The sequence below is a fragment of the Entelurus aequoreus genome, linkage group LG18 (genome assembly GCF_033978785.1).
Source record: "Entelurus aequoreus isolate RoL-2023_Sb linkage group LG18, RoL_Eaeq_v1.1, whole genome shotgun sequence".
Classification (NCBI taxonomy): domain Eukaryota; kingdom Metazoa; phylum Chordata; class Actinopteri; order Syngnathiformes; family Syngnathidae; genus Entelurus; species Entelurus aequoreus.
Window position 1 is genome coordinate 31,597,056 of NC_084748.1, and position 22,913 is coordinate 31,619,968.

The following is a 22,913-nucleotide window of genomic DNA, read 5'->3' on the forward strand; positions in this document are numbered from 1 at the left end:
CTTGGTAGGATATGTACAGCAAGAAGTGGACATGGAGAAAGAGAGAGAGAGAGATCAGAAAGCATAAGAAAAAGTATCGACCTTTGATTGTTTACATTTCATTATTAACAATCCGGGGAGGGTGTTCTTTTAGTGCAGTTTTGAAAGAGTATAGAGATGCCCTTTCTAGCTGGATTCTGATTGGATAAAAATTCTACAACCTAAAAACAACGTCACTGTAAGGAGCATAATATGACATGAAGCGAATATGAATACTTTTAGATATTTAGGGAAAATAAATTAAAAATGGCTTTTATCTTTAATTATGATCATGATTTCTGGTTATGTTAGGCCAGCAGACCCCGACGGCACACCACTGTAATTTTACCGTTGTGGGATAATTAAAGTCTATCGTATCCTCCTGATGAAGTATTTAACCCGATCATGTGACTTCTTCACCGTTGTTGCCATCTAGCGACCACATGACGAAATACAAGTGTTCTCGCGAGATGATGGTGTGCTCGTTCTCGTCCGCATTGTCCGAAAAAATAGCGCAGACAGAACAATTAACATTTTTTACTGCCGGTATAAAAAAATAATCATAAATAATAAAATAAGCTCCATATCATGTTGAAATCAAAATACTTGCAATTAAAGTACCCGAGTAAATCGGGGCGTATCTACTTTATATGGCGTCACGTCTAAACAGGCCGTCGCTACTTCCTGCGACAGGCGCCATTTTCGGCGTAGAGGCTGAATTACAGCATGCTGTTGTCAAACAGATAATAAGAACTCAAAGAGACGTATACCTTGATTGTTCACATTTGTTTCCACAATGGGAAGAAAAAAGAAGAAGCAGATGAAGCCGTGGTGCTGGTATCCTTTAGTACAAACGACCAAACTTTAGGATTAAAGGCGGAGTGTTCTGAAACAACTCGACAAAAGGCAGGCCTCTGCTAGCTTATTTGTCTGTTTGTAGGCTAACGCTAGCTCGAATAATGACATTTCATGCTACAATGACTTTATTAAGCAATGTTAACGTCCATAAAGTTTTCACAATCGAGTGAATTTGTAAAATGTGTTTCTTATTCCGCTCGCTTGTGTAATAATTCGTTTTTCGGTGCTGGCTAACGCGTTAGCTGTGCTAATGTCGTAAACTGCTAAAGCCTAAATTCACACTAAGCTGTTTCTAATCAATTCGTACAGTCTACACACAACACAGATGCACAAAATGCAGGGAAGTTCAATGCAAGTCATCGAATAATTGTCTCGTTTAATGTAATTTTGGCTTTTACCACGTCATCCTGGTTTTTCGAGAACAAACCTTAATTCCCTCTTCAAGGTACTGCAATCGAGATTTTGATGATGAAAAGATCCTCATTCAGCATCAAAAGGCCAAACACTTTAAATGTCACATTTGCCATAAGAAGTTATACACTGGTCCGGGCCTGGCCATTCACTGCATGCAGGTAGGTGAACACGCTCTACTCCCTGCTAAGTTCTTATGTGGTGCATACAATATTTGCTCACTTTCCGTGTATTTCAGGTGCACAAAGAGACAATCGACAGTGTACCAAATGCAATTCCCGGAAGAATCGACATTGAGCTGGAGATTTATGGTATGGAGGGGATTCCTGAGAAAGATATGCAAGAAAGAAGACGAACGTTGGAACAGAAATCTCAAGGTTTGTGCACTTTTTGGTTGGTCTGGGCCAGGGGTCGGCAACCTGCGGCTCCGGAGCCGCATGCGGCTCTTTGACCACTCTGATGCGGCTCAGCTGCATACTTGCCGACCCCCCCGATTTTCCCAGGAGACTTATGGATCTCAGTGCCTCTCCTAGAAAACTCCCAGGGCAAATATAATCATATTTTCACTGTAATTACTAAATTAAGGGCGTGCCCTAATTGCACTGCAGTAATTGTCCTCTATAGCATTTACAAACAGCGTGCCAGCCCGGCCACATGTATGTAGCTTTTACTTGCACACGTAGGAGACAGCAAGGCATACTTAGTCATCAGCCACACAGCTTACACTGACGGTAGCCGTATAAAACAACTTTAACACTGTTACGTTACAAATATGCGCCACACTGTGAACCCACACCAAAAAAGAATGAAAAACACATTTCTGGAGAACATCCGCACCGTAACACAACATAAACACAACACAACCAATACCCAGAATCCCATGCAGACCTAACTCTTCCGGTCTAGATTATACACCCCCGCTACCACCAAACCACCCCACACATCAACCCCCCTCCCCTCCCTGCGTCGGTTGAGCGGAAGAGTTAGGGCTGCATGGGATTCTGGGTATTTGTTGTGTTGTGTTTATGTTGTGTTACAGTGCAGATGTTCTCCATAAATGTGTTTGTCATTCTTTTTTGGTGTGGGTTCAAAGTGTGGCGCATATTTGTAACGTAACAGTGTTAAAGTTGTTTTATACGGCTACCGTCAGTGTAAGCTGTGTGGCTGTTGAACTAGTACGCCTTGCTGTCACTGACACTTACGTGAGCAAGCTGAAGCTGCATTCTACATGTGGTCGAGCAGGTACACTGTTTGGGCAGGCTGTAGAGGGCGCCAAATGCAGTGCCATCACGCCATGATATTCGGGAGTCTCCCAGAAATAATGACGCTATCAAGCACCATTCATTCAAAACTCGCGGGCCGCACTAACATCAAATTTCCATATTAAGGTGCGTGCCGATGCGTGTGTCTGAGACCCCTGGTTAACATAGCACAAAGCAATTTAAGCTTTGTATGCAGTGTTTTTCATTTTAAATTTAAAAACATTTTTTGTGGCTCCCATCATTTTCTTTAATTTGTGAAACTTGCCAAAATGGCTCTTTGAGTGGTAAAGGTTGCCGACCCCTGGTCTGGGCCAATAACAAGTTTTGCTCGACATACATTGTCCAACAAATTATCGCCAATATACGATATTCATAGCATTATCTTAGACCAAATTAAGCACTAATGTAATCATATATAATAATAATAATAATAATGCAAGGTTCTAATTCCAACAGGTATTCCCTCCCGTGCACACACTTTTGTCTATGTGCTTCCCCAGAAACACAAAACTTGCAGAATCTCCGCCGGTCCCCTTTCAGGTTCTTGTGCGCGATTATGGAAACAAAGCCTGGGTTGATAAAAATTTTGCTCGACCATAAATTGACCTACAAATTATTGCCGAAAAAGGATAGTATTGTCAACATTATTTTTAGACCATATTAACCACAGATTTAATGATAATACTTAATAATGCAGGTATACTTTTTCAAACGCAATAAACTTGTATTTATTTTATAATTTAACATTGTAATTGGAATGTAAAGTTAAAAAATTCCAAGTTAAATAAAATAAATAATACAAATAAAATATACTCTGTTACCAACATTTTGCACTTTAATATTAATCACAACCAGAAGCAATACAATAGGTTCTATCTCTGTTAAGGAGGGGTGGGGGACCGTCAAATATACACAACCAAAACAAAAAATGCAGCGCTCGAATTTCCGCCACCGCCCTCGTCATTTGCCCTAATGCCCCAAAAATTGACCAACATTTGCGGCAGGAACATGCCGTGACCACCCTTGACTTTTTACTTGTTAATGGACAAGGGATGTAACAGTAAACTATATAATGATAATTTCAGAAAATTCCTGACTGTTAGTAATACCATTTCATTTTTTAATGACCGAAAAAACGTCATTTTTTAATGCATTTTCGGCAACACGCCGTCAGGCGCATGCGCGCTAGCATCGTTTGGCTTGATTATCATCGCGGACCAACGACACCGACTTTGCTACGGAGGTTTCCCCTCAGAATAAACAGAGCCAAGCGCTTGTTTTAACGTCATTTTCCCTCGCTTCCCGTCGTGCGTTTTAAGAGCACACTGCTGTGTTTAGATGGAGATGGGTGTGGACAATATTGGAGACAGACGCACTTGTCACCAAACTAAAAGTATACAGCGAAGGAGAAAACTGATGTTTTGCAGCAGGCGATGTGTCGTGAACGTTGTCACAACTTGTTTATAAAGTCTTTACTTTGTTTACTGGGATGTTCACTCCTTTAACTGCAAACTGTATCAGTGTTCAAACATCAATACCAGCTATATTGTTTTTTCATCTTATCGAATTGAACGCAGGCGGTGAAGATTGTTTATTCGATGTGTGAGGTATCACTCCGGGGTTTTTTTTGTTGGCCAAGCTGTTGTACTGAAACTCTAGGGAGGCGTTGGAGAATAACAAAGCTTGTTTATTAGACTTCATCTTCATTAGCCAAACTGCTTTGTTTTATTTTGATATAAAAAAGTAAAACACCAAGTTTTGTTTACATTAATTTGTGTTTTTTTTTTCATGTCACTTCAAAGATCCTTCATGTGACATCATTTTGTTAATGTGTTATTGTGTATAGTTAATTCCTATACGACATATTTCTGCTCAAACTCATAATGGATCTGTCCCGATACATCATCTACATGATGTACATAACTAAAAAAAAAAAAACTCGGGTAAGAGTGGGTGGTTGTAAGGAACAGTCTAACTCGGCCTGTCACTATCACGTCTCCACCTCAACGCTTGATGTTAGTTTGTCTATATTGGCAGACGATCACTTTTCCGATGTCTCCATCATGTCCAGAAGTCTCTTTATCTGGACGCCTTCTTCTACTGCATTCAGCAACTTGGTCTCGATTGGAAGTTTTTGTTTTAGTCTGTCCTGCTTGTGGCTGTTGAGTTTTGCCTAGTGAAAAAAACAAGGATTTTTACAAAATTACATTCAATTATCATGAATACATTATTTGGGATAAACTCACTTTAGAACAGGTGTAAGATAGTGACATGTTATTTACAACATGTCAAATGGCCCTCAACATCGTCGGGAAACAATATGTGTCAATAAAGCACTTCATCGAGGTATTTTAATTTTGACAGAGATTTTTTTTTTTAATGCAACTGCAGTTTCACTTAACTCAATATTATTTATTACAAGAAACTACTCAAAGCATTTTTAATACAACCCTATTTAAATACATCTAAAACAGATGAACTTTAATATATGCTTGCTATCTTGATTTCTACGGAGCCCCTAAAGGGAAATGGGAATTTTTTTTTTTTAGACATGTATCTCGTGGCCACGAAAGTTTCTCGTGGCCACGAGAAAGTTTCTCGTGGCCACGAGAAAGCATTGGATGCGTGCTGATGGTTTGGTGTGTGTTAAAATGGCAGTTTAGGAGTTAATATGGCTGTATTTCCAATTAGGACTTTCCCCCATGTGTGTTGTGGCAAAATGTGAATGCTTGATTAGTAGGTGTGAGACAAACACTTTATCTTCCTGGTTATTGTAACGCTACGTGTTTGACATTATTTAAGACTTTATCATGCCGGGAAAGGACAGTTTTCCTCTTCTGTGGCTGTGGGGGGTGGGCGTGGCTTGCGGACCTGCAGCGAAGCGGAGTGTGTCAGTTAGTCCGATGTTGATGTGATCAAACTTCTTTCTTGCTTGGAAGATACACGCACAATTGTAACTGTTATTTCTTCCTGCAAATAATAAATATGTACAACGTGTTTGGATGTATTCATTTATGTAAAATTGTCATTAAATGTAATATTGCCTGACAAAAAGTGATTCGACGTACGTAATATTTTGATATTTACACATCGCATATTTACACACGCGCATCTGACTAGAATACCCTTATATGCATTACATATATCAACATCAACTACCTACTGTACTGTTTACTTGTTGAAATACCCTTTTTAGAACAAATATCTACCCACATAATTTGTGTATATATAATATATATATATATAGATACACATACATATATATATGTATGTATGTATATACACACATATAAATTATCCCTAATAAGTAAACAAATATTAAGAATAAAATACACTCTCAATCTCTCTTAGCACTTCAATAAATATCGATCATCTTTAAATGCAGTTTTTTTCCCCAGTAGGAAGAACTGCCGGCCGGGTGGTTTGTTTTGTTTCTTTTTGTTGCCATCACTTTCTAAAAAATTCAACATTCTGGCTCATTTGTCCTTGTTGATAGGCTTGATAGGCTTATCTTGCTCATTCTAGACATCTGGCTTTAAAATGTTTTTTTCCCTCCTTAATTTTGTTACATTGCATTGCTTCGAATTAGTGACCAGCAAGGCTCTATTGCTGCCTAACGTGTGCGTAAGCTAGCACTCCCGCTTCCACTCTCGGAGAGACACACACAGACATGGCACCTTATAGATGCTGGCAAAAATATAGATTTTATTTATCGTTGAGATGAATTGTTTTGATTATCGTCCCAGGCTTACTTTTTGATATGCACTATTCAAGCAGATACATTCACAGTGAATTGCCCTGTTGCATATAATGAATGGATTGAGCTTTTAATGATATATTCTGACTGTTGCCTCCCTAATTTCAGATGGAGGGAAAAAAAGGAACCCAGATGATTCGGATGAGGATGATGACGACGATGAAGCAGGACCATCAGTGCAGCAAGTGACTGGTGTGCCGCCTCAGGTAGGCTATGCTGCACCTATGGCTCAGCCTGGGATCCCTCCTGTGGCGGGTGCGCCGGGGATGCCTCCAGGAGGATATCAAGGTGAGTGCCAGATTTTAGAAAACAAGTTTAACTATACAGATCTGAGACAGTTACAACATGCCTTTCCCCTTAATGTTATAGGAATGCCTCCAATGATGCCAGGTGTTCCTCCCATGATGCATGGCATGCATCATGGTATTCATGGAATGCCTCCAGGGTAGGTTCACAATCTCTCTACATTTGTGGTTACTCATCATACTTTTTGGTTTTAATGCTGGTAAGTAAGGCTGAGCGCTTTGACCCAAAATTCATATCACGGTATAAATTAAATCCCTTCACGGTAATGGTGTATATCGCGGTATAAATGTTGCGGTGTTTAACTTATAATGTAAGTGTCTCTGAATGGGTTTTGTAGTCCCCTAGCAAAGCTAAATAGTTTTTTTAAAAACAACAAAAAAGCACATTTATAATGTAATTTTGTGAGCATTTATTGTGCAGAAGAACAGCATTAAGGATAGTGCCTCAGAAGTACAAAAATTCTTACAAAAATAAAGTGGATATTGTGAACAGTACTTAAAGTAAGCTTTTCTGTAAGGCAAATGCCAACAGTGGAAAGGTTTTGTAATCTAAAAATAGTGCAAAAATTACCAAACAAAACATTTTCCACACCTTAAAGAACACAAATAAATAAGATACTCTAGTAACACTACTTTAAGTACATAGAAAAGGCTTTCGTTCTCTTGTGTAAAAATTGTAGTGCAAAAGTTAACAAACACATTTTCCTCATCTTAAAGAAACAAAAATACAATTCCCAACAACACTACTTCCAGTACACAGAACATACTTTTGTTTTTTGTCTGCTGTGCAAAAGTGTCACTGCCTGACTGAACAATATATTTTAAGAGGGAAACACCGTACATTTAGCATCCATCCATTCATTGTCTGCTGTTTGTCCATATTTTTAGTAATAAACAACAAAAACAAAAAGCAGCATATTTCAAAATAAAATCACAAGCTGCAACACTGTACTTTAGTGTCCACTCCAGTTCACTTGCTTCCCAAGTTAGGGCAAGAGTGGGAAGTTATTAGCTACAAACTCTCTGTATAGGACATCTATTGGATTAATTGTTATGGAACTATGTTGAACTGTATGGTGCCTATCAAATGCATTTCTGTTCTATTCGTGCAGGATGATGCCAATGGGTGGGATGATGCCTCCCATGATGCCAGGCTTGCCTGGTATGCCCCCAGGTAAGCTGACTTTAGTAATGTTAAACTGCATTTATACCGCACCTAGATCAGTGCAACACTTTTAGGTAGGGCAAAACACAAGAACATAGCTTGTTTATTAGACTTCATCTTCATTAGCCAAACTGCTTTGTGTTTTATTTTGATATCAAAAAGTAAACGCCATGTCTGTTTTACATTACTTGTGTTTTTTTCATGTCACAAAGCTATTACTTCAAAAATCATTCATGTGACACATAATTTTGTTACTGTAATATTGTGTGTAGTTAATTCCTATACGACATATTTCTGGTCAAACTCTTAATGGCTCGGTCCCGATACAGCATGTACATGTACATATAAATGTACATAACTTTAAAAAAAATAACTTCCTCTATCAAAATGTACAAATGGAGATAAAGGCATCATGTAATGACAAAAAGTTGACAAGTTGATATTATTAAAGAATAAAAACTAATATTTGTCTTTAAATATATGGATAACGTTTATCTATAGCCTTTTTATTAGACATTGCAAATTACATGATGGTATTACATTCAGACCCCAAAACTGCATTACCTAACAATCAGTAATCATGATTTTAATATTGATAACAGTAACCTTATTACTTTGGCCATAATTGGCAGCCCTAGATCTCATACATGAACACTATTTTTATCTATATAGACAAAAAGTGCAGTTACCTCTCATGGCCATCAGGTGCCAGCTTTCAAAATAATTTCATCACACACACACACACATATATATATATATATATATGTATATATATATATATATATATATATATATATATATATATATATATATATTAGGGCTGCAACTAACGATTAATTTGATAATCGATTAATCTGTCGATTATTACTTCGATTATCGATTAATAATCGGATAAAGGAGACAAACTACATTTCTATCCTTTCCAGTATTTTATTGAAAAAAAACAGCATACTGGCACCATGTTGTGCACATTGGGGGTGCAGCATACACCAATAATAACACAGAAATGTAACTCGTCAGAACTGAATCAGATATTGTACACATTTCTGTTGAGAATAATAAAGGATTCATTTTAGGCTGCCTCTGAATAATAGCATGAAATATTCCAGCACCTTCATAACGTTTAGTTATACTAAAGCGTCACTCAAATCTAAATATATTTATACAGCTTTATCAGCCCGGCTACATTGATGAAACCGACGAGTTTGATTATGAAACCAACCTGAGATATTTCTGTCTGTTACGTTTATTTCAAAATTGGTAACCGTGCGTTTTCTCTCTCAAAACGGAGTCAAATGTGCCGGAGACACATTATCAGCCCCGCGTTGCAACAAAGGCATAACTTTAACGTTACTCACAAAAAAGCTGAACTCATGAATGCTTGTTGCCACTATGGACTTAAAAAGTTACGTACTGTGAGTTTTTCCCTTCATCCATGGCTCCAACATTTTTCTTCTTCAGGTGCTCCTGAAGCAATGTTGTACTTCCGTGCCATTTTGCAGGAAACGGTCTTCTTTGAAGTCTTTAAAGTGAAGTGTTCCCACACTTTTGACGACTTAGGTCGTACACTTTTCTACATTGAAGCAATAACCTCAAGATGTTTCTCCGCTAAACTATCTGTAGTGTTTTCCTGCGCCATTTTTCGAATTTTTCCAGCAAAGGAGACGCCGTCACGTGAGCTGCACATGACACATCATTGGCTAGCTTACGCCACCTCATGAGACGTAGCCTCAGCGCCGCCCTGGCGCTGTTTTGTACTGTTTTTGTACTTATTTTGATTATTGTTTCTCAGCTGTTTGTAAATGTTGCAGTTTATAAATAAAGGTTTATAAAACAAAAAAAACAAAACAAAAAAAAAAAGCCTCCGTGCATGCGCATAGCATAGTTCCAACGAATCGATTAGAGATAGATAGATAGATAGATAATCTCCTGCTTCGAAATAAAATATGTGCCTTGTGCCCTAAAATATGAGCCTTCCTTTAAGGCAACACTTGCCTTCACCTTAAAAAGTCACAAGTCGAGGCCTGTAATTCCAATACTGTTACCGGTAGTTACGAACCAGTTGTAGTTCTAGAGTATTTATTAGTAGCCAGCAAGAAGGTAAAATTTTTGACGTGATTGATGTAAACAGAGGTCACAACACCAGTAGTATGTTTGTTACCTGAGGGGATGTGACTACAGGATAGTTTCCAAATGGGAAACATTTTTCTATTAATTTTGCATGCATGTTATGGAATTTTACATTACATTTTCAATGATTGATTGTAAATGTTAAAAAATTATCTACCAAAAAACCCACTAAAAATTATGTGGTACATTACATGGGACATGTAAGTGTCAAGACAGCCGAAAGAGGTTGGTAAATGACAAATCTAGAGATAAAATATAATGTAGAAATGCAGCCAATTGCAGGGAAATGTAGTCTTTAGTATACATTTTATTATCCTCTTTTTTTCGCATAGGGTGCTCACATCTGTAATATTTTTATTTAAACGAACTGTAACTATGAGCCGCAACAACGCCAAAATAACATTCCACAAACGTACAGCAGTCTCCCTCTTCGCACCCACACACACTGACATCTCCTCCCTTATTCTTGCCTTCGACAAACTCATCCAGTCAAGGAAGAATGTGATTTTCCGGGTTTGCAAACACCAAATTTGCATAGGTTACACAAAGTTGACACATCTTAAGAAATAAAAATTGTTCACTCTAAACATTGTTTGGGAAAAGATAGTGCCATTAACGTGTTTGGCCTTTTTCTGCTTGCTCAGGAATGCCACCGCACATGGCTCCAAGGCCAGGGATGCCCCTCATGGCCCCGGTCCCCACAGCAGGAGTGATACAACGACCAACGGTAACAGTGGCCCAACCAGCTGTCACCAAGCCTCTTTTCCCCAGTGCAGCACAGGTTGGAACCTCACAATGTATATATTTTCTAATTACACATCTGTGAGAGCATCTTCCCTACATTTGAGGGTTGTTGCATCAGTTTTGTGAGATTACATGTTTATTTGCTTGCCTTATAGCGGTTTTTAAAATTTTTAATTGCGGACATTTTCTTACGACCTTTTTTCAGCCTTTAGTCAGCCCGTCTACAATTTTTTTTGTTTAGGCCCTTAAATGATATGATATGCCAATGCTGTAATCTCCTTTCCACATGCTGCAGATGGGCTCTGGTGTTCACTGCAGCACAGCAGCCGTTTCCTCTCCATCTGCAGACCTTCAGTCTGCCTCCTCTCAACTTCCCTTTCCTAACACGCCACAAGTACGCTCACAAACAGGACTGTGGCTGTCAGCTGCATGTCGCTTTCTCACTAACCGCTTGTAGAGTTTGAGTTGGAAAGCAGGCAGATTGCTACTGGTGTTTGCCTTGCAAGCCCACTTGTGCAGCAAAGGTAGTACAAGCGCTACACAGTTGGTGTCATGGAATACTCCCCAACTACACCTGGCTGTGATTTTTGTTACCATGCATGAGCTTTGTTAGATTTGACCAGGATTACCGTTTGCATCATCATAACTTTGTCAGACATGCATGACTTTTGCCTTAACTACTTTTGGTTTCAGTTAGGGCTGGGCGATTATGTGATTGTGATCGCGATTAATTTGATTTAGATCACGGTAGTCACCTGTTAGCATTTTTACCTCGATCAATCATGGCGTAAATGTCTGCTAAAATATACTGCAGTAGGGAAGCAACAATGCTTGGAATAATCCTGCACGGAACAATCCGCCTTTATTGACCATGATCCTGCGTTGTTGTTTGGCTGTGTTGATGTCCCATCCCGTTCCACCGTCGCGTAAGTCTGGCTCGTCACGACGTAATTTATGTTCAGTCAGTGTTTGTGCCACTTCTCCCTTACACAGCTGAAAGTGCAACCCAGAAGAATAAAATAAAGAAATGTGTGTAACACTACCTTTTTATAAGTTAAAACACAACAATGAGAAGGAGCAGCGACTTTAGTCTCACTGCAGCATATCAGTAATCCTGTCCTGAATGCGAATCGCATGCTGTCAGGCACAGAATGTCTTTGTGACTGAACTACTGTATTGGTCCCGACATAGAAACACACCCACTAATTTAATCAGAAAGAAAAATGTTTATGTTTAATATCTTTTAAACAGACTTTTTTTTCATGTCTGCAAAGATTAAACTCCTCTGATATAACATGTACCGTGTTTTCCGCACTATTAGGCGCACCTAAAAACCTCAAATTTCCTCAAAAGCTGACAATGCGCCTTATAATCCGGTGCGCCTTATATATGGACCAATATTGAGCCACAACAGGTCTCGTAACTACGCCGACTTCATTTTTCCCCTTCTACGGCTGCTTACCGTAGAAGAAGAAGCGTTTCTTCTTTTACGGGGGAAAATGAAGTCAGCGGCTGCTTACCGTAGAAGAAGAAGAAGAAGCGCTTCTACTACGGGGGAAAAGGAAGTCGGCGGCTGCTTACCGTAGTTGCGAGACCTAAACTTTATGTAAAGACCCAAAAATGGCTCCTATTAAGAGACACACTTACGACGCAGAGTTTAAACTCAAGGCGATCAGTCACGCAGTAGAACACGGGAATAGAGCAGCAGCGAGAGAATTTAACATTAACGAATCAATGGTGCGGAAGTGGAGGAAGCAACATGATGACCTGCGGCAAGTAAATAAGACTAAACAGTTTCCTAGGGAACAAAGCGAGATGGCTACAGTTGGAGAACTAACTCGAACATTGAGTTGTTGAACAGAGAGCAGCAAGTAGAAGTGTCAGTACAATCACTATTTGTTTTGTTGACATTCCCTTTAGCGCAGCTCCATCTAATGGATGCATAACGTAACCCCAGCCTCTACTGTAACGTCTATTCTATGCGCCTTATATATGAACACATTTTTAAAATAGGCCATTCATTTAAGGTGCGCCTTATAATCCGGTGCGCCTTATAGTGCGGAAAATACGGGTACTAAAAACTGTGCAGACACATTTTGTGTTTAAAATATTTCTTAGTTTGTGGATAAAAAAAACTTTGTTCCTGAAATAATCAAACATGTTTTATGTGTTGGAACACATTATTTTACAGTACCTCAAATACAAATTGCGCTTAAATGTACTTTTATTAAGTATAAGATGCGGTTGTTGTTTTTTTTTAAATTCCACAATCTGGGTCACCGCTTGCCGTTTGCCAAAGCACTGGTGAGAAGCACTGATGTATACAAGTAATCAAAGAATACTAATAGTTCACCATTTTAAAGTGTTGTTTGGTAAATGTTAACTTGAAATCGAAGTCTTAAAGTATTCATTACTGATTCTTTTACTGCAGAATGTGTGTGATGACAAGCAAAAAAACAAAATAACTTTGAGAGGAAAAAAAGTTGTTGTCTTTACCCCCACAAAACATACCGAAAAAGAAGCTAAACCGTGGCCCTAAAAACAGGTATGGACCGTAGCAGTGATTACCTGTACCTTTGCACCTCCAGGGAGCACAATTATATGAACAAAATGACAGTTGTCAGGGTTTAGCATGTACTACCTCCAATCCAAAAATGTATGTTACAACATACTGCAGTAGTAAACAGTAGGGATGCGATGGTACTCTGTATAATTCTGTACGGGACAAATCCGCCTTCAGTTTAAAAAAGTTATAATATTAATCAAGATCGGATGATATGAAAAAATTAATCCTAATGATTTTTTTGCCATATCGCCCAGCTCTAGTTTCAGTACTAAGTGGATGTTTATGTTTGTGGTAGTGAGATCAATACCCAAAATGGAAGAAATAAAAACCAAAGTGGCCTATTGAAGCTAGGGTTAAAATCATAAAGGATTATATTTATTTTAAAGTTGAGGGTTTGTGTGTCCAGATCAATGTCTTCCAGAGTCAACGGTATGCTGTGTCAAAAGAAGCAATAAACACAAGTTATATTAGTCATTTACCCTCGTCGTCCATCTGCAGGCCCAGCAAAGTGCTTCAGGAGCCGCAGCATCGAACTCCCACAGCACAGCAGGCTCCTCCGACCTGCCCAAAGCAACATTCCCTGCATATACCCAACCCTCTGTCTCTTCCTCCTCCACTTCCTCCTCTAACCCATCTAGCAGTACTGTGGCCAAACCCCCAGCCACAGTGTCCACTAAACCTGCCACCCTCACCACCTCGAGTGCAACTAGTAAGTTGATCCACCCTGATGAGGATATCTCGCTGGTAAGTTGCTTGAACTCTTTTTTTTGCCCTTATCACAGTAAGTAATGACTGATACATATAATAGAACATTTAGTCAATATGTATCACAGCATACCGCAAGTTGAATTGTTGTAGTTTAGAGTTGACTTATTATGGTTAAGTGTGCATGTGAAAAGATGAATCCAAGCTTGATTATTCTCCATAAGGAATTAATGTACCACCATTTTTAACACCTTTATGAATATTTGTCATTATTGAAAGGGTCGTAGCAGTCATTCCTTAGTCTAAAAGTCCGCTCTTTGTGTTGTCTCTAACAGGAGGAGCTGAGGGCACAGTTGCCCCGTTACCAGCGTCTCTTAGCAAGGACAGGTCAGGCCCATGTGGCTGCTCCACCAGTGGCAGTTGTAGGCGGCATGATGGCCCCACAGCAAGGCCTGCCACTACAGCAGCCGGGCATGAGGCATCCCATGCATGGTGAGAAGCACGAGAAGACACATTCACAATGGGCCATTTCAACCTTTCAGCACTTGAGCTCAATGCACGCCTCAAACTTTGCTTGCTAAGCCATGCCCTTTTTATTACTGTTCTCACATCCCATAATTAAGTCAAAAATGGGCAAAGATCAGCAATCAGTCGTTTGAATGTTATACAAAATTAGCAAATCTTTCCTTCCTGATGCTAAAAATCTGTCATAATGATCACTTAGGAGGGGTCTAATTTTACTTTACCAAAGTGTACATTTATGAAATCTGTCTTTTGGAAGGCGGAAATTGTAATTTGCTGTTTATGCAAAGTGCCGGCGGTCAATGAGGAAAAAACAGCCACCACTCAGGTCTTCAACAAAGGTGTCAAATATTTAGTTGATTTGACTTTTTCATTTATATATTATTTTTCCACAAATGTAAATGTTTTGAAAGCACTTTAATATTGATCCAACATACTAGTGTTTATAATGGTAGACACTTTAATTTTGATTCAACGCACTAGTGTTTATAAATGGTAGTGACTTGGAAACCCTTCACACTTTAACTTGCAGTTTTAAAATAAAAACATTAAAACTATATTATTGTATTCATGTTAGCATTTAAGATGGCTAGTGATTAGCACTCTAGCTGCCAGCTAGCGATTAGTGGTTTAGTTGTCAGCTAGGGATTAGCGCTCTCGTTGCCAGCAAGCAATTAGTGTGCCAATTGCCTGCTGGCGATTAGCATGTCCGTTGCTTGGTAGCGATTAGCGGCACTACTGCTATAATTCAGATATCTTAATATTGCACAATAACAATGCGCTTTTGTGAACAGTAATATAAAACATAACACTTTTTTACAAGATATATAAGTAGGGGGTCCCTGGCATGGGACAACATTGACTCAAATTTACCAGGAAAAATAGAAGATTCCTTATGCTATAATTGTTCCTAACCAAAGATAGCCACATTAAAGAAAGTACGTAAGAAATGTTGCGTTCCACTACAAGCTACTGCTATGATATTCATTAAAAACAATACGTATTTTCCGTAGGGCTGTAGCTACAAAAACACGGCTGTGTTGTTTACGAAACAAAATAATACTACATTAAGCTACTTCTTTTTGTTTACCATTCATGAAAAAGTGAGTTTCTTCAGGAGGCCTACAGTACGTGTCGTCAATGATCAAAACAACTACTGGAGAAAAGTAGTGCAGTGGGAGGGCACTGCAAATTCACCTTTGTCTGATTTGTCTAAATACTCAATGATTGACAGGTTGGAAGCATTTATTCTCCTTTAGTTGAGTTCTCAGTTTCTTCCATTGGAAATAATAGACACTGGAATAGTTCATTCCAGGGTATAGCTGTTGCCATCATAAAACCGCTATCGGCAGTGTTTTTAAAGCAACATTAACAGCCGCACAACTCTGAAAATAAGTTGAAGACTTATTTTTGGTATAACTGTAGCAAAAAGCTGGAGATATCCAAAATACCAGTGGCAGTGTGGGTAAGATTAAGGCCATGGTGACCATGACGTCATCGCATAATTTGCTATGATGATATGATGTTCTTTAAAAAGGTTTAAAAATGTATACATGCTTTTAAAACAAATCTCCATGATTAATTAGTATTATAATATATAAATACAATATGTTATCATTTTGCTATATTTTCTATTGTTGCTGCTTTTTGTACAATGTACTTCTGTTGAGAATTTTTTAATTTTTTTGAGATTATTAGGTAATTTTTCTTAAGAACGACCACCAACAAATCTAGTATTTTTTCCTGGTGTTATGACAGAATGTACTCGTGTTTAGAGACTTTACTTCTGTCCCTCGATGTTCCCAACAAAAAGTGAGCTGCAGCAAGCATGTCAGACTTGTTTCGCTCTGCTACTTCAGTTTGACTTGCTCTCCTTAAAAGCCGCCACTGTCCTGTTTTTAAATTTGCACATTTTGTAGATCGCTGTCTGTGGGTATATATATTAGTTACATCCACATCACTGACATGCTGACTACGCTCCAGACAATTGCGTGCATCTTGTTTACGTCATCGGCAGTGATGTTTTTGGTGAGCCTTTTTTTCGGCTGCCAAATTTTAGGTGCATTACTAGTCAATAGTGCGCAAATAATAGGTTATACATCCGTTCATACTGTAACGATCTGTTTATGGTAATGTTTTATGTTTTTATTTTTTATTTGATGTTCTTATATATGTTATCTTTTCTCATGATTGCAAACTCTGTCTGCCTGAAAGTGGATTGGCGGAGAATGAGAAAGTGTTGTGTTTGGGGAAGCACGGAGACGAAAGTGTTTGCACGGAAAGGAAAACCTGTTTGAATTGGGCCGGTTAGTAAAAGTTAAAAATATTGTTGGACTTGTGACTTTTTCTGGAGGCTACAATACATTATATTTCTTAAATTTGATTTCACTTTTTTTTTTTTTTAAAAAAAGGTATTTTTTAGGGTGTGGTGGCTTTGGTTTTGCCGTGATGGTGGGCCACCATCAGTTACATTAAGGGAAAACTCTGCAGTTAATCATTTGGTGACTGAACTGAGATCTTTTGACTTCTGCCAAGAACCACCACCAAACGCTGAATTGGTTTTCGAATAGTACAGCCTCTGAGACATTCCGTTTTTTAATTTTCACTATAATCTGGATATTCTCGGTAGCAAATGGGTCAATGGAATAAACTGCTGTTTTTTTTGTTGAACAACATTGATTAACTGTGTTCTTTTCTTGTGTGCTCTCTGTAGGTCAGTATGGTGCCCCTCCACAGGGTATGCCAACCTTCATGCCTGGAGGGATGCCTCCGTATGGGCAGGTTCCTCCTCTGGTGCCCTCTTACCAGGGAGGCCCCCCCATGGGCATGAGGCCACCTGCCATGTCACCTGCCGGGCGCTACTGAAGCAGCAAAGCAGCCACCACATTAGGTTTGAGGTTAACACCTTTCTCTCATCCTTGTACATTTTCTGACCTAGCTGCGAGCAAAGAGCAGTAACCCCAGTGGTGGAGAAGACTTAATTATTTGTTAGCAACACATGGACATTTAATGTACCCACAGTCCAACACCACACAAGTTCCTGAATGTTTTTTTTGTTATTTGATCACTTGTGAAGATTAAATTCTTTCCCTCATAGGTTTCACTCAGGTTCTTAGGGGTGAAGTGTGTTAAAGTGAATCATATTTCTGTTGAAGCTGCTGGACTTACATGAACGTACCAACCCCTTACAAAGGCAAGTTTACCTTGTAAACCATTTATTGGATTTTGTTTGTTTTTGTAGATCACTCGGGCCCTCACAGCATGCTTAGGTGCTGTTGGACTTGCGTCCCCAACCTTGGTTGGTGAGGGTCTCGGTGATGAAGATGTTTAGTGTTACCAATCTGCAGCTCATAAGTCTCTAGCTCTCTTCTTATTTCAGGCTTGTTTTAAGATGTTCCTGCTTAAAGGGTACCTGTGTGCATCCTTTGTAATGTTTTATCAATCTGTTGTAATAAAATCCACCTTAAAACTGCAGTGCTGGTTTGTTCTGACGTGCGCGAAGGTGAGTCACGAAGGTTTGTACCATGCTTTTTATTTTAAGATGCAAGTTGGCCATCGTTCTCTTTGTGGCACCCACCTGACATTTTTTAAAGACCTCAAATTTAAATGACCCAAAAGCTTGCTTTGAACCATGATGGTCAACTTGTGGTCCAAACTACTGCATGATATCACAAAGCATATGAACAAATGGTTGAAAGTATATTAAAGGTATTTTATTTAGTAATTTAGCATTAACTTATGTTGTTCAAAGTTTACACATTATGCAAATATCACCCAGCTATACAGTATCTGCAGCAAATATCAGCTCTAATCATTTAAATGGGTTATAATGTAATGGGAATCCAAACTACATTACTTTTTAACCTTTTTAACTAATGAATACAACAAATTGTTGTTACAGAAAGAGCTGAACTAGAATTTATTTACTGCAGTATGTGTATTCTAGGGTAGATCTCATTACCCTCTGTATTTAAAATGCTTACATGTTCATTGTTGAGTGTTGGCCATCCGTCTGGGGGGTGGGGGGGATTTGCTGTATGGGACATACAGTCAGGTTGGTCACATGAAGACAGTAAAAAGAAAGATTGTCAAATTTTTTCCTGGATTAAAAATGGATTACACCAGTCAGTGTTGCTGCCGCTCACTTACTGCTTGCTTTGTATCTGTTTGTCGTCTGTAGCCCTTCCCACTCAACTTTTCAGCCTTGTGCCCACTCAACTGGCGCTACAGGCCATTTAATCTCAGTAAGTACCTGCTGTTCCTTGTAATGTCGGTCTGTACTGTACAACTGGATGTTAGGCCTGGTGTTTATTCATGTGTGATGGAAATATGCTGTGTAATTCCGACTGTCATAGTAGAGATGGTAGAAGCGGAGGCACGTCAAATGAAATGGTAGCCATGGGAGGGACTGAAATGGTAAGTGAACCAACAATCAGTTTAAAGGGCTTTTAAACAGCCTTGTTAAACTGAACCAACACTGTCATATTTGTTTCTGACCAAAAAGTATGCATTTTCAAACGTTTTTATTCATATAAAAACACTTGGAGATGTGATTTTTTTTTTAACATGCAAATGCGGGATTGATCAAATGCAGGTTTGTACGCAGTGTAATTTTGCAGTCATGTAAAGAAGTCACCAACAATGTATAAATGAAAACAACTGTTATTTCCTTTGCAAAATGTTAAAGTAACATTAAAGATGACTTTTTTTTGGCTCCCAAAATGTAAATATCACATTTCCGTCTAGGCAGGTTTCAGCCATGTGTTAATTTCCCATATTAATTAAATAAATTGACTTTGGGGACGGCGTGGTGCATTTGGGACAGTGGCCGTGCCAGCAACCTGAGGGTTACTGGTTCAATCCCCACCTACCAACCTTGTCACGATCTGTGTGTCCTTGAGCAAGACACTTCACCCTTGCTCCTGATGGGTTGTGGTTAGGGCCTTGCATGGCAGCTCCCGCCATCAGTGTGTTAATGTGGAAATAGTGTCAAAGCGCTTAGAGTACCTTGAAGGTAGAAAAGCACTATACAAGTATAACCCATTTACCATTTAATCACATCTGTTGTGTCCTTGAGCAAGACACTTCACCCTTGTTCCTGATGGGTCGTGGTTAAGGCCTTTCATGCTATCAGTGGGTGAATTTGGAAATCGTGGCAAAGCGCATTGAGTACATTGAAGGTAGAAGCTTTATAAGTATAACCCGGGTCACCAACCTTTTTGAAACCAAGAGCTACTTCTTGGGTACTGATTAATGCGAAGGGCTACCAGTTTGATACACACTTAAATAAATTGCCAGAAATAGCCAATTTGCTCAATTTACCTTTAACTCTATGTTATTAATAATTAATGATATTTATCTTTGTGGAAACACTGATCATCTTAATGATTTCTCACAAATATATATATATATAGAAACAGATAAATATCAATATGCAACACTTTATTTTTATATTTTCTCTAAGTGCACATTTTTCAAATTGAACATTTTCAAATGATCACTTCTAAGACAGTCTTGTGAAATCACAATATCCCATTTTAACTAGCTAGCCACTAACATTTTTTAACAAATCATGAATTGGAAAAGGCTGATTCACAAAGATAAGTTTAACCAAACAGGCTTGCAACCTTCATAGCGGCTGCGCATACACCACTGTACTTTTCTGTGTCAACAAGGCACCAAAGGTTTGGTGCAGCCTGGTGGGCTTTGAGGTGGAGGTCATTTTGCAGTGTTACAATTTCAATCTCCACCTGTTCAACATCCAGGCTGAATGTTGCACTTAACTGCTCAGCAATGCATGATATGTCCACGTTCATGAAAGGATTAGAAATGAACGATACACATTGCTCAAGCTGATCCAGGTCACAAAACCTGTTCTCAAACTCTTGCCAAACTCTGTTTATGACCTGAGAGTAAATAAATGATAAATGGGTTATATTTGTATAGCACTTTTCTACCTTCAAGGTACTCAAAGCACTTTGACAGTATTTCCACATTCACCCATTCACACACTGATGGCGGGAGCTGCCATGCAAGGCGCTAACCAGCAGCCATCGGGCAAGGGTGAAGTGTCTTGGCCAAGGACACAACGGACGTGACTAGGATGGTAGAAGGTGGGGATTGGACCCCAGTAACCAGCAACCCTCCGATTGCTGGCCCGGCCACTCTATCAACTTCGCCACACGTCCCCCGAGAGTACTTTTCTGCAACTTTGTCAAAAGCCTCAGATGCAGAAGCATTGTCTTTCAGCACCATCTGCACAGAGGGAAAGTGCAGCACTTTTTTTCTCTGTAAATGCCAGCTCACTGGTAAGTGCTGCTATTTTTAGAACAGGCCAGCGGGCGACTCATCTGGTCCTTACGGGCTACCTGGTGCCCGTGGGCACTGCGTTGGTGACCCCTGGTATAACCATTTACCATCTACTTGAAATGGTAACAACATGAATTTCCTTTGACATTTCCTTTGTGAAATGTAAAAAATAAAACATGGAATGTAAGCTTTTTTTGGCACACAAAATGTAAAAATGTTTTGCATGTTGAGACAGCATTAATGTATTAATTTACCTGCTGTGTTTTAAAACTTGCGCAAATAAACACGTCATTGCATTCTTCTGGTTGGTGTGTTTCAATTGTTGAATTTAAGTTTGTGAGACATTAAATCCACCGCCACCTAGTGGACAGTAGTTGCTAGAGCAGCCTTCTATATCCCTGTTTGACACCCCATAAACGTCACTGTCCTCCAGGTCGTGGAAACACTGGTCCATCCTATGTTTTGTGTTGCTCGAATAGATTTAGTTTGCTGTAAGTGTCGAGCGCGATATGCATGTAAAAGCCAGAGCTGTCAACTCTGTCTAGCGCAAGCCCTTCAAGTGTTTGGGAGTAGGGTTTACTAACGTACAGTTAGGTACATAAATATTTGGACGTTGAGACAATTTTCAGTATTCCAGCTCTGTACAACACCACAATGGATTTGAAATGAAACATTCAAGATGTGCTTTAAGTGCAGACTTTGAGCTGAAATTTGAGGGTATTTACATCCAAATCAGGTGAACGGTGTAGGAATTGCAACACATTTTATATGTGCCTTCCACCTTTTTAAGGCACCAAAAGTAATTGGACAATTGGCTACTCAGCTGCTCCATGGCCAGGTGTGTTATTCCCTCGTTATTTCATTTACAAGGAGCATATAAGAGGGCTACAGTTCATTTCAAGTTTGGTATATTAATTTGGAATCTGGGGGGGTCATCTCTCAATATGAAGTCCAAAGAGCTGTCACTATCAGTGAAGCAAGCCATCATTAGGCTGAAAAATCAAAACAAACCTATCAGAGAGATAGCAAAAACATTAAGTGTGGCCAAATCAACTGTTTGGTACATTCTTAAAAAGAGAGAACGCACTGCTGAGATCAGCAACACCAAAAGATCTGGAATACCACGGAAAACAAGTGTGGTGGATGACAGACAAATCCTTTCCTTTGTCAAGAAAAAAACCTTCACAACAGTTGGCCAGATAAAGAAAACTCTCCCGGAGTATCTGTGTCCAAGTCAACAATTAAGAGAATACTTCACCAGAGGAAATACATAGGTTTCATCACAAGGTGTAAACCATTTGTGAGCCTCAAAAACAGGAAGGCCAGATTAGAGTTTGCCAAGAAACATCTAAAAGAGCCTGTGCAGTTCTGGAACAACATCTTATGGACAGATGAGACAAAGATCAACTTGTACCAGAATGATGGAAATAGAAGAGTATGGAGAAGGGAAGGAACTGCTCAAGATCCAAAGCAAACCAGCTCATCAGTGAAGCATGGTAGTGTAATGGCGTGGGCGTGCATGGCTGCCAGTGGAACTGGATCGCTTATATTTATTGATGATGTGACAGCTGAAAAAAGCAGCAGAATGAATTCTAAAGTGTTTCGGGCAATATTATCTGCTCATTGGACGGCGCTTCACAATGCAGATGGACAATGACCCGAAGCATACTGCGAAAGCAACCAAAGAGTTATTTAAGGCAAAAAAGTGGAATGTTCTGCCATGGCCGAGTCAATCACCTGACCTGAATCCGATTGAGCATGCATTTCATTTGCTGAAGACAAAACTGAAGGGAAAATGCCCAAAGAACAAGCAGGAACTGAAGACTGAAGACAGCTCCAGCAGAAGCCTGGCAGAACATCACCAGGGACGAAACCCAGCGTCTGGTGATGTCTATGGGTTCCAGACTTCAGGCTGTCATTGACTGCAAAGGGGTTGCAACAAAGTATTAAAAAGTGACAATTTGATTTATGATTGTTAGTTTGTCCAATTACTCTTGGTCACTTAAAAGTTGGAAGGCACATATAAAATGTGTTGTAATTCCTACACTGTTCATCTGATTTGAATGTAAATACCCCCAAATTAAAGCTCAAAGTCTGCACTTAAAGCACACTGTTTCATTTCAAATCCATTGTGGTGTTGTACAGAGCTGGAATACTGAAA

The 22,913-nt window shown here is 39.3% G+C and overlaps 1 protein-coding gene across 7 annotated transcripts; it reads left to right on the top strand.

The window, feature by feature from the left end:
- The first annotated feature begins 578 nt into the window (after positions 1-578).
- LOC133634035 (BUB3-interacting and GLEBS motif-containing protein ZNF207-like) lies at positions 579-17,917 on the top strand. Of its 7 annotated transcripts, none has more exons than XM_062026970.1 (12): positions 579-855; positions 1,322-1,448; positions 1,526-1,664; positions 6,415-6,594; positions 6,676-6,751; positions 7,724-7,785; positions 10,551-10,687; positions 10,946-11,044; positions 13,715-13,925; positions 14,257-14,413; positions 17,157-17,340; positions 17,541-17,917. In XM_062026970.1, the coding sequence occupies exons 1-12, from the start codon at positions 815-817 to the stop codon at positions 17,613-17,615; spliced, it is 1,488 nt and encodes a 495-aa protein (XP_061882954.1). In that variant the 5' UTR covers positions 579-814; the 3' UTR covers positions 17,616-17,917. The 7 variants fall into 7 exon arrangements, with proteins under 7 accessions (XP_061882954.1, XP_061882955.1, XP_061882959.1 ...); XM_062026971.1 differs by having other exon boundaries at positions 588-855; positions 17,157-17,333; XM_062026974.1 differs by having other exon boundaries at positions 621-855; positions 13,715-13,960.
- The last annotated feature ends 4,996 nt before the right edge of the window (positions 17,918-22,913 follow it).